General features: G+C 36.1%; 2 protein-coding genes across 2 annotated transcripts in view; both read right to left on the reverse strand.

Moving 5' to 3' along the window:
* Positions 1–5,409, reverse strand: part of ASB14 (ankyrin repeat and SOCS box containing 14) — an 11,897-nt gene extending 6,488 nt beyond the window's left edge. The window contains exons 1-7 of the mRNA XM_031555561.1: positions 5,259–5,409; positions 4,724–4,774; positions 3,280–3,416; positions 3,023–3,181; positions 2,119–2,364; positions 1,575–1,746; positions 426–969 (exon numbers count right to left, since the gene is read on the reverse strand). Of these exons, the coding sequence (XP_031411421.1) occupies positions 426–969; positions 1,575–1,746; positions 2,119–2,364; positions 3,023–3,181; positions 3,280–3,416; positions 4,724–4,774; positions 5,259–5,386 (1,437 nt within the window). The 5' untranslated portion in view covers positions 5,387–5,409. The remainder of the gene's footprint in view (positions 1–425; positions 970–1,574; positions 1,747–2,118; positions 2,365–3,022; positions 3,182–3,279; positions 3,417–4,723; positions 4,775–5,258) is intronic.
* A 1,777-nt stretch (positions 5,410–7,186) lies between these two features.
* The window catches only part of DNAH12 (dynein axonemal heavy chain 12), a 63,705-nt gene continuing 52,710 nt past the window's right edge, over positions 7,187–18,181 (reverse strand). Inside the window, 15 exon segments of the mRNA XM_019620089.2 lie at positions 7,187–8,420; positions 9,350–9,417; positions 10,014–10,105; positions 10,543–10,680; positions 10,871–11,075; positions 11,831–11,934; positions 12,172–12,318; positions 12,321–12,365; positions 12,793–13,026; positions 13,558–13,695; positions 14,923–15,063; positions 15,635–15,888; positions 16,185–16,335; positions 17,185–17,329; positions 17,731–17,889. Coding sequence (XP_019475634.1) covers positions 8,230–8,420; positions 9,350–9,417; positions 10,014–10,105; positions 10,543–10,680; positions 10,871–11,075; positions 11,831–11,934; positions 12,172–12,318; positions 12,321–12,365; positions 12,793–13,026; positions 13,558–13,695; positions 14,923–15,063; positions 15,635–15,888; positions 16,185–16,335; positions 17,185–17,329; positions 17,731–17,889 — 2,212 coding nt within the window. The 3' untranslated portion in view covers positions 7,187–8,229.

The raw sequence follows: 18,181 nt of genomic DNA on the forward strand, positions 1-18,181 counted from the left end.
TTTAAAACCTGCATAACAGTGGCTCAGAGGTGTATCTAGGAACTTGCTTAGGTCAGTCCAGGTTTATCAGGTGGGTCCCTACAACAGACTACCAGTATTAGTGACATGATACAGTACAGCTCACAAGCTAGTCTTTAAGTTCCTGCTTTCATAGCATGGACAAGACTGCCCCAGAGAGCAAATTCTGTGCTAATCATTAGCTGTATTTTCACAATTGTAAAATACAGATTATGATAATTTATTGCCGTGAGCTAGGTCTCGTGGCAATGTTAATTTAATTTGAAAGCCTTGTCTATTCCTAATTTTATGAGTAAAGTGTTTAAAACTTTTGTTTCTGACAGATCAATTTAAGTACATTTTCATTTAGCTTTATGAATGATACCAGCAGTAAAACAACAACATACAGAGCCATGTGATATACTCACCTTTGTATCTTTGATAACAGTAGAAGTCCATCCATCAGTCACATACTGGGAATGGGAAACATCCCCCCGCGGGCAATCAAAGCAGCGGTGCACATCATAGCCGTAGTTCATCAGCATTCTTAACATGACTTCGTCTTTCAGAGCATACTGCAGAGCCGAGGGAAAATGCGTAGTGTTCACTCTGCAGAAGTAATTAACATTAGCCCCATGCCGGAGCAGTAAATTCATTAACTCATAGTTGCCCATTCTCAAGGCTATTTGGAGACAGTTGATGGGATCTTGGTTCGGCAGGGCTCCAGCATTCAACAGCAACTGTGCTGAACTGATATCCCCATTTGAAACAGCAAAGTACAGTGCTGATTTCCGGCGGTCATCATAGCCTTTGCGAATTCTTTGATCCAGCATAAAATTGGCATCAAACCCAGACTTGAGGAGAAACTCGAGGCACTGAGGATGGGCTCCTGCTGCTGCTGAGTGAATTGGACTTATTCCACTTTCTTTAATGGCATCAAAATTAGTAACTGGAACTAAATTCTTTAAGGCACTGAAGGAGAAAAACAAAGACAATAAGGGAATCTGAAGTATGCTGGTTCACATAGCTCAATTCTCCTGTTGCTGGGCTTTACAGTTTATTCTGACTATATTCCATAGTCTTAATCTACCAAATCAGTACCACGGCATGCTGTACCTCTACATTAATTGCTAAGGATAAAACAGCCAGCAATGGATACTATGATTTTACATTTACTAATCATAAATTTTAATACTACTCTTCACAAACACTGCATTCTATGCTAGCAGAATAATCACTCCTTCTCAATGAGAGCTCTGTGGGGACATCGAGTGCACTGTGTTGTTGCACAGCCTATAGGAATTAGGGAATTGACATAACATAATATTAATTCCTACAACACACAATTAACATAACATAGTATCATACTGACATTCAAACAATACATTCAAATTAACACAATATTCAAATGCAATTTAAATATATGTATTAATATGGGAATATAAAATTCTTAGATTTTTAAGCACAACAGAACAATCCCAGTGTTGAAGAACTGTTTCTTACTCATTGGTTACAAATTTAACATCAGTAAAATTAGTGTCTTTGGTCTCACTATTACTTGGTTTATATTAACTCACAGAAAGTGTCCTCTATACGCAGCTCTGTGGATTGGTAAATGACCCGAGTGCTTTGGTACATTAGCATCAGCCCCATATTCTAGCAAAAGATTCAGAGAGTCTGGATTTCCTCCTCCTGCTGCTTCAAATAATACAGAAGAATAATCCATTGCCTGTGAAAGAACATCAGCACCTGGAAAGAAACATTGAGGATTTTCACAGCGGTCACTGTAAATATCCAGCAATAATCACTGTCCCCCTCCAGAAACAAGATATTGTCACAGGGTCAGCTCTAGTAGGCTGTTGAGGATTTCCAAGCATGGAGACTCCACTACTTTTCTGGGGAACCTATTCCAATGTTCGACATCCTTCACAGAAAAAAAAGTGTTTTGCTGTGTTCAAACTGAATTTCCTAGGTTTCAACTTGTGTCCATTGCCACTTGCTCTGACTGGGCACCAAGGAGAAGAATCTGGGTCTGTCTTCTTAACAACCTCCCATCAGATACTGATAACATTGGCAAGATCCCTCTGCCCTAAGCCTCCTCTTCCTATATAATAGTCTCACCTTTTTGCAATAAGAGCTCCATAATTTCTGTATGTCCAGCTTGTGCAGCCAGTGCTAGAGGTGTGAGCCCATATCCACTGCGAGGATCAGGATCTGCTCCAGAACGAAGCAGAAGCATCACCAGATCCTTTCTGCCAAGCCTGGCAGCCTCGTGTAAAGCAGTCCTCTTGTGGATACACTGCAAATTCACTTTTGCTCCAAAATTTATCAACAAGGAGGCAACCTCATATGAATTGTGTTTAATTGCTGTAAGAAAATAATGAAAGCATTAGCCAGAATGTAGACTGTTGCCTAGATTCTGTTGAGTGGCAGCCCAGGAAAGCTCAAGCTGTTCCCAGCACTGCTATATATACACCAAGAAACATCATGCTGAAAGGTTTAACTTCTCATCAAGTCTGTTCTTTCTCTTCAGGGTATCATAAATTAGGAATAATTTTATGATAACCTCCTTTTCTGCTGGTTCCTGTTCCTCCACTAGATGGAGATCACATACAGGGGCACTTACTGCAGTCAGGAGCTGGCCTGCTCTGTTAATCATCATAGGCAATTACCATAAACATGAAACAAAGACTAAATGACTGTGCCACATACGTCCTTATCTTAGTAAGCCTCATCTGTCAAGACAGTAAGGGAAAGGACAATACTTTAATTAATAAATAATGCTCAGAACTTTGTAGTGACAGTCCCTAACATGTAATGTCAGCTCAGTTAAAGCCCTGATATCTTTTAAGAAAGACAGACAATACACTCAATACTGAAATTAACATTTTTTGCTCCTCATACCAAAAAATTTTAAACTCTGCATAAGTCAAATACATAAAATTGCAACCTACTGCATGTAACTGCATGTAACTACAAACTCACCTCATTCTCTCACCTCTCTACCCCCAAATAGAACACTCACCTACAACTAAAGGAGAATCTCCATCTTCATTCTTAATATTGGGATTACAACCATTGAGCAGTAGAAAGTGGACGTTTTCCAAAAAGCAGTTTCTGACTGCCACCATGAGAGGTGTTTCTCCTCTTAGTGTGGTCTGTTCCCATGTAAAGGCACGGGAGGCTGAAATTCAGAAAAGCAGTACACATCTGAAGCTGAAATTATTCATCAAATCTGGCTTTGTAAAACACTCTGGTGGAAAACCAGAAAGAACACCGTACCTTTTAAAGTTATTTCAAGGATGTTCTTATTTAGCTGAGCTGCAGCCTCATGCATAGGAAGCCAGCCTTGCTGATCTGCTTCCTCAAAAGCAGAACTGTGCCTCACCAACTTCTTCAAGGCCTCTTCTTGGCCTGTAATATTTTGAAACAGATGTTCATTACTCATCATAAAACAAAATTAAAACAAATAGTATATTGAGTGATATTTATCCCAGCAGCATATCAAGAATAAAAAAAAAACAAACATACCTTACCATAGCAATTTTTTATCAAAGGGTGGTTTACGTGAATGGAATAATCAGTGATTCACACTTACAGAGCATTTTGAAGGATACACTTGTTTATAATTAATACAGCTAAAATACTTAAATTACAATCCTCTCATGTATAATAGTGCAGAGGATTTTAGTGTATTAAGCAAACAGGTGTCCTACTAAAATTGTATGGAAAGTATTCAGGTTGGCAAAAGTAAAATGAAGCTGACAACTGAGATGAAACTCATTCTTGCTTCTACTAAAAGTCTTACTGGAATTCTAATTAACAAAAGTGATTATGTTTTCAATTTGATATCTTGTGGAGAAGCAGGGAAACTTCAGTTGACTAGAAAGCCTGTAAGTAGAGGTCCTGACTGTACTGTTTTTTTTATCCCACTATTCCTGGAAGAAGGCAGTCTGCTCTCCTATTAGCTACAACTATAAGGTACTGCAATAGACTGCTTTCAATCCCTTCTGCTGAAGTTTTCCTACCTACCAAAGAATTGTATATTCATTAGACTAGACACTAGAGTCTAGGCACATTCTTCATTGTGTGGTATACTTGTTGCATCTGCTTTTCTAAAGGAGCCTTGAGGTCTTGATTCTTACTCTACTAAACATTTCTGTAACTACTTGCTATGTGTATAAGGACTGGACAGAAGGCTTCCCACTGTCACACCACTGTCCTAACAGCTGTCCTTCTTATGCTCCTTTTTTAGCTATCTCTGTGACTCAGTATGTAAAGTGATTCTATCAAAAAAAGCAAGTTTCAAGAGAACAGACAAAGAGCCTCCCATATAAGAATAATTCTGGCACACTTCAGGTAGAGATGGGATTCCAATCTGGTTATCTCACAAAGTGGCAAATATTGCTTAATGAGGCATTAACTGATTAGGGACGTTGCTATCCTAATCAGTTGGTTAATTTTATAAGAAAGGACTGGCATTCATCCCTGATTCTAGGAGATCCAGTACTGCAATCTCAGAGAGGAGTGACATATGAACCCACTCCATTACTGCGTTCCTATTTAATAAAAGCTAGCCTTTCTGCGCCCTGTTTTAGGTTGCCTAACTCTCTCCAAAACTACATAGAGAAAAACTGCACTTAAAATAGCTGATCAAACACAGAATGAGGCATTGTGATTCCTAGATATAGAGGGGTGTGGTGTGGTGTATTTGTACTTAACTGTCCGGATTGCTGCAATTATCTCTTCACGTTCTTTGCTTGCAACGCACAGGAAACTGCATAAACACAACATTACAGTGCTATAATTAATGAGACATTCAGTTCATAATTACACATTAGTTTAAGCCATTCAAGTCTAAACCACATTAGATTTCTTTAACTTGCGTGAGTTTTGTCAGTTGAACACATTAAAATACATTTTTGTAGGTCTTCTTGTGCCACAATAAATTTTGGCTTTCTAGCAAAGGACAACAGTTAAATACCAAAACGAGGAAAAGCTGCCACACCAACCTGTTGTTTTTTTTAATATATGCTTTTCTTCAACAAACCCTTGCATTCATGAAGATATTAGGCTTTTAGTTATTAGACAAGCTGTCACCAGAAAGCTCCATACATTCCACATTTTAGACAAGGTAGGCATGCTTTTCTAGGGAGAACTCTGAACAGACAAGCTACAAGTGGCCTGCAGTATCCACAAGACAGGGTCAGACATGTAATAATGCCAAGAAACCACCAAAAATAGAAGTAGTAACTCATTACCTTTCATCCTCTATTGCATTGGCACTTCTTTCCATTTTATGGATATCTTGTAAGCTTTCCTGAATAGCTTGCTGGGTGGGGATTTCATCATCAGAATGATCATCAAGTATGTATACAGAATTATACATAGCCAATCGGCACGACCTGGATCACCTCTTTGTAGGAAAACACTGCTTTTTAATTGGATGCAGATGTTAAATCTTCAGGTTATGTCTGGAGTAATAGAAACAGCAATCACCGTTTAAGTATCAAGAGAAACAAAGCACAGCCTAAATTAACTTAATCAGAACTTCTCTAACTCAAGCTTCAGCATTCTGCCAAGTATTCAGTTTGGACCACTGCAGAGAGAACTGTCTTGTTTAGAACATAATAAAGGTTTCTAGTCCAATAGCACACGATAGCTTTTATCTCTATTTTACACAATGAACATACAGAATAGCTACTTTTTCTGGTGTTACTTACTGGAAAGCAGCAAAAATAAGTAAAATATAATTTTGAGGTAGTTTAAATAGCCCTTCCCTCTTAAATCTTCCAGACACTCAAGCAGGAAAACAGATCTGAAACAAAATTTGGGATGTTTCTTTAGTTTGTTCACAGGGGCCAGGTGGTGAACAGTTGGTGAAGGACACAAACATTTTTGGTAATATGTTTTCTCAACCTGTTTCAACAAAGTTATCACTAGAGCCATATTCTGCAGTAAAAAACAATACTGTAGGTTAGTGCTAACAGTACGTCCTAACATTATGTGCTAAATTTATCTTCCGATTGAAACAGCATCAAATTGTTTGCTTGAAAAAAGACCAGATTACAACCTCATATACATCATCTACAGCCCTTTGAAACACACATACCACATTCTTAACACATACCTGTACATTTACTTATGATGCAAACATTTTATAGATAATCTGACACACTATTCTTTTGCATATTCAACTACTTGTCATTATAGATAAAAATCAAAGGAGTTCTATTTGACTCAAGCCTTTCACCATTTCACCTCATCAAAACTTCCACATCTGTTTTTCAAGAGAGCTGGCCTAAAAACAAATAAACAAATAGTAACAAACAAACAAAGCCAAAAACACAGAACAAAATAATAAAATACAATACAATACAATACAATAAAAGTGAGAATAAATAAATGAGCAAAACGAATAAGCACAGCAAAATAAAGGAAGTTGTCAACACAGCTCTTAGAAATTTTGCAATACTTCTAGAAACATCTTAAAATTAAGTAGCAGCAATTCACAGCAAGCTTGCATCACCTACCTGATCCAGCAACATGTGACTGCAAGGTCTTGCTCTGTAATTGCACATGCATCAAGAAAGAGAAACATGTTAAGCATAAACACACACAAGTAAAGGCTAGAATTTGATTATATGTATAATACAATATGTGTGTACACACTTGTTTCTTTTCAGTACTAATTCTCCTAAGAATCAAGAAAATGCAGTTTTTTCCTCACCTTCTGAAAGAGAGAAAGCTTCACACTTTGAAGAAGTGATTAAGTTGAAAGTGATATTTTCAGGACTGAAAACGATCTCTGTAGAGTCTGTGTCCACGAATAGCTCTCTATAAATAACTGATCATGAGATAGTTCGGGACTTTCTCCATGTTACTTTCATACAGGTTAGACACATTTGATAATCTAATCTGACAAATGGTGTCAGCAAGAGAAGAAATTAGAAATCCAGCTTATTGACAAAAATACTCTTGTTTTCAATTCATGGAATGAGAATTTGAGAGCTACAGAGAGTAACTGTTCAGTTATAGAAAGGAAATTGTTAGTGATTTCCTAAGAGGGAAAACTACAGACACTGTCAGCTGCTTCTTTAAGAAAAATATAGGGCAGTACATAAAGAAAACTATATAAAAATGAAAGAAAGTATAAATAAGCAAATAAAAAGCTTACCCTATTTTACCCTAAATAAAAAGAGTACCTTATTAAAATTACTATGAGCTTCTGGTTGCCAAATCACAATTTACATTCTGTTATAAACAGAAAAGCAAACAAAAGATAATACAGTCTTTAAAGGAAAAAGCAAAGTTTCAGAAAGAAGCACCCAAAACTGCTTATAACTGTAATACACAATAAGCAAAGCAACGGTGGATAAAGCTGCCTAGATATAATGGGAAACATGGGTTTTCTGTGCTTAATTCACTCCTAGAAGTAGTTCTTTAGTACAGGAGATCTAAGGAAAAATGTTTGAGTAGTTATTATTATTACTATTTTTTAAAGAAAACTAAATTGCAAAATCCTTGAAGGAACTGAAATTGGAGTGCCTCACTGGACAACAACAAAAGAGAAATAACATTTCAGGCAAGTGGTAATAAGGGAGATTTCGATCATTTCTCTGTAATGGAAACAGTTTAGAAAAGAAAAAAAATAAATAAAAAAATCTGAACTATATCTTGAAAAGATGGATTTCTTGAGCAAGGAAGGGACTTGGAAGTACCTATTACAGACAGTTTAACAATTTCTTGTATTGCCATTTTCACTGTTATTTTGACAGAGCACAGGCTGTATATAACACAGGACAAAAATCCCCACACTTCCTGTCTTCTGGGTTTCCCCTCACATGATTCAGCACTCTTCATGTATTCCAACTCATGAACTTTTGAAGTATCTCAAAGAAAGTGCAGACGATTTTTGGTTTTTTAAGATATATTTTGTAATATTAGAGCAATGCATAAAATTGTTGTTACATTAAGAATGTTATCAAAGGCTAAAATCCTACCTGCATCTTTTGTAGATTGTAAAGGTGCTAATAATAACATACACTTATTTAAGGCAAAATACTGGGGATCAGAAACACACCGCCTTTTAAGATTACAAAAAAAAAAAAAAGAACAAAAGCAAACAAACCCCACAACTACAGAAGTTGCCGTATAAAGCATGCTGCACTTCTTCTGTGAGGAAATAAAAAGAAAAGTGTCCTGTGACATTTGTATCTGAACCACCCGGGGTCAGTCATCCAGCTGGCAGAGCAACGCAACACCTCTCTTGATCCAGTGCTGGACTGGCTGATCCGTATTAAGTGTCAAAGCAATGACAAAGTTAGTAGAATGCCCAGTGGTAGATAAGACTCCTTTACGCTCGCTTGTCTTGTAGAGTGGGCAAACATACGCCTTACATTCCTTCACATCCGATTTTGCAGCTTCAAAGAAAAAAAAACAGCAATATATTGTGTACAGCAGATATACTGATGGGGACATAATCTACATCTAATTGTCAAGTACTTATAGCAATATCCTTAATGCTAAGTAAAGATTGCAAAATTGTTTTGTGTGCCCCATAATATTTAGCTTTTTTTGTTGTTTTCTTTTGTGATTGCTTCATTTTTAAGAACAAACAAAAACTAATTGAATGACAATTTGATTTCAAGAATTGATGTTTTTCTCTGATTCTACCAATGTTGTAATAATTCAAAATCACATACAGATCAGAAGATCTGCACAAATAAAGCATTCTGCTTTCATCTTGGGTTTACAGCTGAGACACAATATCTTGAAATTAATATTTCAATGAGAATTCTGGTCCTGCAGCCACAGAACATAACTGCAATACAAATCACTGGAGATTCAATGATTCTTCTATACCTAGACTGTTTACATGCAGCTTGCAAAAAAATCTTTGTTTAAAATCACACACATCTGAGAACAGATTCATCCAATGGAATGTACAGGCAGAAAAGGTGGAAGCTTTGTATAACTGCCTATTACCTACTTACAGCTAAGTTGAAACAGCTGCAATACAAAGTCTTGCTTAAGCGTCTCCTCAACTTGAGAAGAGGCAAAAATTCAAAGACCATTTAGTTTTCCTACCAAAGTTGTATCTCTGATGAGAGCCAGACTGGGCAGCAACTACACATATTTAGAATAGTTAATGTAACTAGGCAATTGGTCAATTACATAACTACAAACACCTGTGAAGAGACAGACAGGCCAACTGCTAAAGTGAGATGAGACTGAATGAGTCAACACAGCAAACATTTTTTTATATTAGAGCCAAAGGTCAGGTGCACATGAATTCTGTGTACATCTGGGTACTTTGGTGAGGATGGGAGCATTGGTCTTCAGTACTTACTTGGCTTTATCCAGATGATTGGCATCATGTCAAAGAGTAATTTGGGATACTGCTCAGCTAATATTCCTCTGGTGACAGAAAACAACAAAATAGTTATTTGTGTCTGAGTGTTGCTTTTCTGTGTGCTTTTCATTTTCCACAAATAAACCACCTTCCATCCAACAGTGAACTTTAAATTGTGTTTCCAGCTTATGAGTAACCACTCATAGTCACAGGAGTACAATTGTTCTGAGGGAAGTCCAGCTTTCTGTAAAACTGCTGCAATCAAATAAGTCATCAAGAGTGACACTTATTCAGCAGGTGGAGCACTCATGTAGGGAAGAAGAGAATAGGAAAGGATCAAAGATGACCCAGGATAGACACCAAACAATCCAAAACAAACAACCAAAAAGAAACAAATAGAGCCCATGCTTGAAATACGTCTGCAGCTGAGGCTGCCAGACAACTGTATGAAATACTTGGATTTGACTGCAGATCAGCACATCACAACATTTCCAGCAGAACAGTAATTAAAAGAGTCACTTTTATTTTCTTATCTTGAGCCCAAAAGAATGAAAATATTTTCAAGTGTAGGATTAAAACAGTATGTAAAGTAACAATTAAATTTTATCTGTGCAGCTAAGAAAGCTTACTAAAACTGTACTTAATGTATTTTGTTACTGACTTGGTTCTGTCCCAGCGAGCTCCATCTAAAAATAATCCATGGATATAAACACCATCTTCTGGTGCAGTATCAGCAGTATCCTGAGGAATAACCTATAAAAAAATAAGTGCTACATATTAGGAAGCTTCCACAGCTATTTGCTTTTGTAGGTATTACACTAATTGCCAATTTTCAAAAAATCAATCTATAAAGAGAACAATGTAGTAAAACCTTCCTTTAGGCACGACTTTTACAGAAAACCATAAAGACAGCAGCTTTCTGTGGTTTGTTGGTTACCTTTACTGCAGGCTACAAAGGCTTTAATCACACACACAAATGTTTACCTTGTAGGCTGTTTTTGTCTCAAGTGGAGGTCCAGGTAGAACTAGTTTCTCTCTCTCTCTTTTACAGATACTATTTACCTTACCAAATAATTAAATGTTTGTCTTCCAGTTGCAAAATGAACCTCCCAGTAAGGATTCACTTACTGATTCCTATGCAATTATTGGGTCCCAGAATAATAAAATATATAATTATAATTTATCTGTACCTGAAATTCATATCCCAGAAGGTCAATGGGGATTCTGTATTTCCTAGCATAGTTTTGCATGGCTCCAGTTAAAAATGCTTGAGTAAAATAGAATCCTGACAGCCAAAAAACTGTGGGCTTCCCTAATTCATACCAATCCTACGAAGAGGAAAATGATGCACTCAATAAACAAAAACAGACAAATCAGATGTTCTTGGATAACTTTCTACAGAACTGTATTTTAAAAGTCTAACAATATCTATCACTTCTTTGTCAATTCTGCTTTAAAATAAAGGCAAATTATTTGGAAGCATTAAATAATCAGTAATACTGCTTCTTGCACAATTACCTGTAAAAATTTCAGCCTCTGCAGGAAATCAAGAATATAGCTCCCTAATGGTTTTAGACTAGGGTAGGACTGTTTAGCCCAATTCTCAGGAACTTTTCCAATAAGCAGACTGCCACACAGAGCCTCCAGTTCAGCATCCATAACAACCAAACCTTTGATGGCTTTCTTCAAGTTAGTTAGTGTAATACGAATAGTTTGGAGCAAACTAGAATAAAAAATAAAACAGAATTATCATTAAGATTTTCATGACCTGTAAGATACCACATAATCACTGAAAAAGAAGAAATTAAAAAATGTGGACAATGGAAGACAATGGAATATCTACGGAACTTCTGTAACTGTTATGTGCCTGTAGTTAGCCACATATTTAAAGTTATGGAGTTCTGCTAGTTTGTGGCTTTGTTTGTTTGTTTGTTTTTAAACAAATAGGAACAGTTTAACACAATTTTAACATCTGACAAATATCGTGTGGCAAGAACTCCAGTGTATACACTGTTTACTAGATGAAGGAAAAGGTTTTAAATTATAAAAGAAGAGATGGGCATGGTCTGAAACAAAAGAAAACTTCGAGCATTAAGGCACAGATTATTATTACAATTTTGAGAGAAAATTTAGTGGGAGAGATGAACAGAAGAATAGAAAAAAACAGAGGAGAAAGAAAAATAAGGAAGAAAAAGGAAGAGCAGGTAAAGGTAAGAATAAATACATGCAAACAAGAGGAAAGAGACTCGCGACTGCCTTCTCTTCTTATTCTATCATGCATTTCTCCCTAAATCTACTCTACATTCCAAATTTCCACAGAGGTGAATTGTACTTGGAATACAGATACCATAGCAGTCACTTAGAAGGGAACAAAATTAAAAAAATATTTCTCAGTTTATGGTATATGAGTAGCAGGAAAAGCTTTTCCATTAGTGGGATCCTTTGGATCATATTTAATAAAAAAAATTATGCTCTTACTTGTTAAATCTTTCCATTTCTTGCACCAACACAGTGTTCATACTTTCTTCATATCTCACAGGATATTTAGCTAGGCAACCTTCAATGTCAAAATCATTTGGAAGCTGCAAATATCAACATGTTTAGAAGTCATTCCACATATCATTATAGATTGGAGTTACATTAAAAGCATGTAGATGTGAAAAACTATGGAGTAACAGATAGCATTAAACCTTCTGATGAATTTCTCATCACTACAGTATTTAGTAGCTTAAACCACATAGAAAAAGAAAAAAATTAAGTGGTTAAAGAATTTCTTTTTGTAAAAAGATGAATTGGAGTCATTGATATAACTACAATACCTTGCTGAGAATGTCATCTGCAATTTCATAAAGAGTGCTGTCACCACCTCCAGAAGAAGTTCCCTGAACGTCTCCCCCTTGTGTTAAAAGCAGAGATTCAAAAAGGACCTTGATTTGCTGAAGATCTTTTGAAATATCCACGTTTTTCATGACAAACCAAATACCCTCTGGGGTGCTGAACTAAAGGGAAGACTCTAGGGTAAAATACAGCAAACATCTGCATGAGATAAAGCAACAGACTGAAGAATCAAACCCAAAGCTTATTTAAGAATCTGGGTGAAAAACTACTACTGACTTCAACTGAAGGTGAATAAGAACTTTAATGATGGCTATTTGTAGACAGTATTACTGGTGACAGCAATCATCTCACATAAAGAAAGCCATTCCCAAGCATTTCCCAAATATACTCGCTGGGTTTTTCTACTTATTGATTACTTGCTCCCTATCAGAAACACATACATACATGATCAGGGTAAGAATCATACAAGTATGTCAGGCAAGAATCCAAGCACACAGTTAAAACATGCTGCAAAACTGCTTTCTTAATGCAGAGAAGAAAGGGTCGCATTCTTGCCAATCATTGTTATGTCAGTTCTGGCTTTTTTTTTTGCTAATTTTTACCTTAATAAATTCAATGTAGTCCTCATATGTGCCTTTTGGTGGAGCATAATAGTTTCCACTAGGAGAGAAAGTGTAACGAGGATTTTCGATTATTTCAGGATTATAAAAGTCATCCAGCATTGTCAGCAGTAAACGTCTGTCCCAGTCATCTGTCACTCGACCTCCATAATTGCACTCACCAGTCAGGTAAGATACTGCTTCAAATGGAACATGCTGATATTCATTTATGAATAACTGAAACAGAAGAGAGTCTTGAAATATCTTTAGAACAACAGTACGACCTACAGAGTAAAGGCTTGAAAGCTGCAGAGCACACAAAACTGCCACTTATAGAGGCTCTGTTTAATTAGCAGTATACACATAAAAACAAAATTCCTATTACTAACCACAAAAGCCACCATAATAGGTGACTGTCAGTGATTTGGTGTCACTTACAGGACAATGAGCTCTCATATATGACAATTCAAATGTTACTGCATTCATATATACTTCTTATAATCCATAAGATTTTGGTTCACAGAGTCTTGTGAAGAACAAATATTTATTTTATCTCACTTGCAACTGAAGATACTGAAAATATTTATATGGTTGACATTCCTTGCCTTTGTAAATCATGGAAATAAATCATGGAAGTCTGATTGAAATTCTGTGAACATCTGATACAACACAAGTGTATATGTATAGATTGATATGACCATCAGTCTCACTCCTATGGTCCATAAGAATCAGAGATTATTAAATAAAGACATCAATAGATGATTTTACCTGCAGTTGTCTGATACTAATTCGCAAGTCTGATTCATTAAACCCATAGGGTATATTCCAACCAAGGGGCCCAAATTTTCTTCTCTCCTGAACAAGAGCATGAAAAAAACAGACTCCAAAGAGTAGTTTTTCCCATACCTTTGAGAAAAACAAAACAGAAAAGTATCGTTAACTGACTTATGTGCTCATGCTGTTGAGTAATTTATACCAAGAACAAACCATCTGATTACCACTCTCCATCTCCATTACCCTTTTCCTGTCACTACAAACCCTGGTAAAGAATCTCTCATCTTTCCTCTATGTACTGGAAGGTTTTCACACAGCCCTCTTTAGGCTAAAAGACCCCAATTGTTTCAGCCTTTCTTCTCAGCAGAACTGTTTCAGCCCTCTGGTCATTTCTGTGGCCCTCTTCAGCTCCTGCTCTGACATGCCCACATCTCTCTGCTGAGGGCACCAGGGCTGGACACAGTACTTAGGTGACATCTTAGTGAAGGGTGGAATAGAGCAGGAGAACCACCTTGCTTGACTTGCTGGTCTTTCTTCTTTTGATGCAGCCCAGAATACAGTTGATTTTCTGGGCTGCAAGTTCACATCAATAGTTCATGTTGAGCTTTTCAACAGCTAGAACACCAAAGTCTTTCTTTGCAGGACTGTTCTCAATCTATTCATCATTCAGACTGCAATTCAGGTGCAAGTGCAGCACCTTGCCTTGCTGAGCTGCATGATGTTCGCATGCGTTCATCTTTCAAGCCAGTCAACGGCCCCCTGGATGGCATCCCTTCCCTCTGTGACATCAACTGCACCACTTGCAGAGAGTGTGCTCAGTCCATGTCACCAATGAAAATATTAAAATATTGTTTTATATAGCATTTTTTTCTTCTATGTGAAGGGAGGCTGACTTCATCAGAATACAAGTATTATATTTAATTTTAAGCCTAACTAGACAAACATAGAATAGCTGTATTGTTCAATGTAAGTCCTTAAATGAATACACTTATAGCTACAATGATTACAATACTCATCCCTAAGTAATCCCACTGTTTTTTCACTTCTTTCACAGGTAAGGGGTATCTCAGTGGTTCCTCACTTATCAACATAGCATCTCAACAATGATAATGCTTCTCCTTATATTTATCCTAATTTTGCACTTTTTAAAGGAAGTTTTGGCTTCAGATGTGCTCATGTTTAGAACGGTATCATGGTATCATTCCAAAACCTAAACTCACAATCACTTTAGATTATGATATTCACTGGAGAGAAATTGTTTTGTTTTGTTTTCAATAAATACAACCAAATCATAAACAAATAAAAAAGCACAACACACACACACACACACAAACAGTCAAGAGATCAAGAGAAAAGTACCAGCTCCTTTTCAGGGCATCCAGAGAAGAATGCTGGATCAGAAATAGGATCAGAAAGAAATGACTGAAGAAGGTTTAGTCGGAGGCCAGTAGGAGGTTCATTTGTCATCTTTACTCCATTTTGTAGAATGGTAACTGGAAACTAGAAATTAAAATATAGCTAGATTACATTCAGAAAGGATGGAGTAGATGTTCTACTGTTATGAAAATATATTTTATGTTGTGTTTGCTGTATTAACAATTGTGAGAAGTCACATTCTAAACATCAAATTAAAGCTTAAGAAAATACTCAGACAGAAATTTAAGACCTTATCTTTAACTATTACTTTAAGCCTTTATTTTAAAGTGTTTTCGTGGTATTCTGCACCTTCCTGTTAAAATGTATGCTGCAAAATTAAATTTTAGAATTTATGTGAAACAAAATCTTATAGACAACATAAAAAAATTCTTAATTATACATGCTGGCAAAATGCAGTTTCAGTCACTACTATGCAAAGCATCACACATCACAATATCAAAATATTACAAAGCAAGATTGATACTGTAATGTTTAGAAATAATTTTAAGTTAAATTCTTGGTTAAATTATCACTTCAACAGGCTCTAGTGATTTTAGAGAAGATCCACATTATCAGTTCATTCAGCGATATGAAAGTTTTGGTTAAAACTTCACCAACTTTTCCATAAATAAAGAATGTTTGTCATTAAGTGTACCTTTGGTGAAGGGTAACTTGTAAGCCATAGCCTGAAGAATGGATGACATTTTTCACTGCTAAACTCTTCACATATTTTCTCCAGCATTGGCATCCAAGAAACAGCTAAATGACAGTTTTGTAAACAAACCCAGGCTCCTTCCTCCATTCCTTCTTGAATCATTTTTGTAGCAATAGGTCCTTGTCCTTGTCCTAATGAGATGGACTGAAATTTACTTCCAACCATCTCTTTGTCATTTGCAAATTTCAGAAGGCCTTGAACAGAAAGCATAAGATTTTAGTATTTCTTCATTAAAAACAAGTATGTCTTGGAAAAAGAAGTTAATAAATATTTACTTAAATGTACATAAAACATGAAGGTATGACTTTGAAGTAGAGCATACTTAATCGCTTAAAATAGCATTCTCATTTTTAGGAAGCATAGAATTCTATCAGTAAGACATAATGCACTCAAATCTACTTGCACAAAGAACAGAATAATCACTATGTATTGAAGAGCAAATCTGCAAAGTTGTACTTAGCTTCTGTTTTCACCTTCTGTGTATACTTACTGGACATGGGATCTGCTCCTGGAGATAGCACAAATATGAGAGGGATTGTGGAATTTGAATCTGAGTAACTTTTTGTTAGATCAAAAGGTGGTGGCTCTACAAATTTCTTCCCCAGTTTCTCAGTTACGAATGTTGTTATAGCTGGACCGATCTGGCAAAGGGTTAAATAGAGTCTGTTAACTTAAATCAAATGGAGTATTTCACAGCATTTTTAACGTGCACTGCACTCTAAAAATTAGAGTTAACTGCACTCAGCTAAATTTCTGAGAAAAATGCCTGGAAAGACACATCTCTACTTTGCTGTTTTGCTGAATGTTTCACAAGCAAAGGTTTCAGCTCATTTTGACACTGCTGCCATCTTTTCTCTTTCCGCCCAGAGGTAATAAAAAAGCTTTTGGCACATAAAAAGTAAAACACCTCATATGAATAAAACCAAATTACAATTCAGACTTTAATTCAGGCTTTACCTAATGAGGAAGATGAGCGTGTTTCCCCCTAGAATTAATTACAAACAATTACATTAATGTTTACTAATAAGCAAGTGCAATATGTACTTTAATTCCTAACACTGGTTGTTCCTAAATTATGTACAATTGTAAGTGAAACAAGGCAGAAGGTGTTAACAGTCCTATTTAACTGTTGAACACATTTCATCTTTCTTCACCTTGCAACCCTTGGTATAAAAGCAGGTGGCACTGGATACTCTGTATTTCTTCTTGCTAACATATTGTACAGGTGCACCAAAGAACAGACAAAACACAAATGAGAATTTGAAGAAAACTAGAATGATGTGTATACTCTGAAAAATGCAAAAGCACATCACACAGAAGATCTCAGATGATGCTTCTGATGTTTGAACTGCTCAACTGAAAAAATAAGAATAGCATTTATTTTCTTGATAAAATACAGTGAAAAACAGATTGGTTATTTTAACAAGTATTGCAAACTATGCTACAAGATCTACAACGGTCTACAAACTCACAATAACCTCTGATTTTACCTTGTCTGGCCTTAAGCACCGAAGAATTATCATCTTCTGTAATTCATTCAACGCATTATTCAATGGTTCAGGTAATGGAAAGCTTTGTGGCTCTTTGCTATCATAAATTTTTTGCCATTCACCTATATTTTCAGTGATATTACTCCTACAGGAGAAAGCATTTACAGTTACTGTAAATACCTGGAGTTTGGTTTTTGATGCTTATCAAAAGGCAGTTACATAGTGTTGGATTATGATAGACAATACAAGCTGTAACTCACAATCCTCATCTACAACAGAAACCAACCCTACAGGTGAATGAAGATCTTTTGCAACCATGCTGTTGCAAACACACAAGACTTAACCTGAGAGCTTTTAACTTGACAGTAAGCTCTGCTACCTCCTGCAGTTAGCATTACTTCACTTTTGGGAGACCGTGGAATGATTGCATGAATTTTTGGCTTTTCTTGTTTCAGGAAAAACTCCACTCATAAATATTTCTTCTCAGCATATTAAATGTAATTTGGTCAAAATCAATTAAGTATAATTAATGTCACTTTACCATACCTCAGTCCTTTCAAAGCTGGGATTTCACTTGCACGACATAACTCATCCCAGCTCTTGTCTGGTAGCCAAGATGGATCTGGATTCTTGTACTTATTCTTGAGGCCCACACCAGCAGTTAATAAAAACATAAACTCTTGACGTTCTATTTCATTTTTAGCCCTGTATTCCAGGGGGAAAAAGAAAAAAAAGAAAACGAATAGTATTCAATTATTGGATATAATTTTTTCTATTGGACATAATTTTATATAACTAAAAGGTTTTTTTTTAATTGGATATAATTTTATATTATAAAAAAGCTTTTTTCCACAAGTCACACTTTACTGCCACTTAGCAATACCTTCCTGCAGCAACAGCTACTATCCACACAATCAAGAAATTGAATGGGAAAGAACAACTGATTAAGACTACAGTAAGGATTTTAAGAAGAAAACGATATATATCTGCTTATTTG

Source organism: Meleagris gallopavo, chromosome 14, assembly GCF_000146605.3.
Source record: "Meleagris gallopavo isolate NT-WF06-2002-E0010 breed Aviagen turkey brand Nicholas breeding stock chromosome 14, Turkey_5.1, whole genome shotgun sequence".
Classification (NCBI taxonomy): Eukaryota; Metazoa; Chordata; class Aves; order Galliformes; family Phasianidae; genus Meleagris; species Meleagris gallopavo.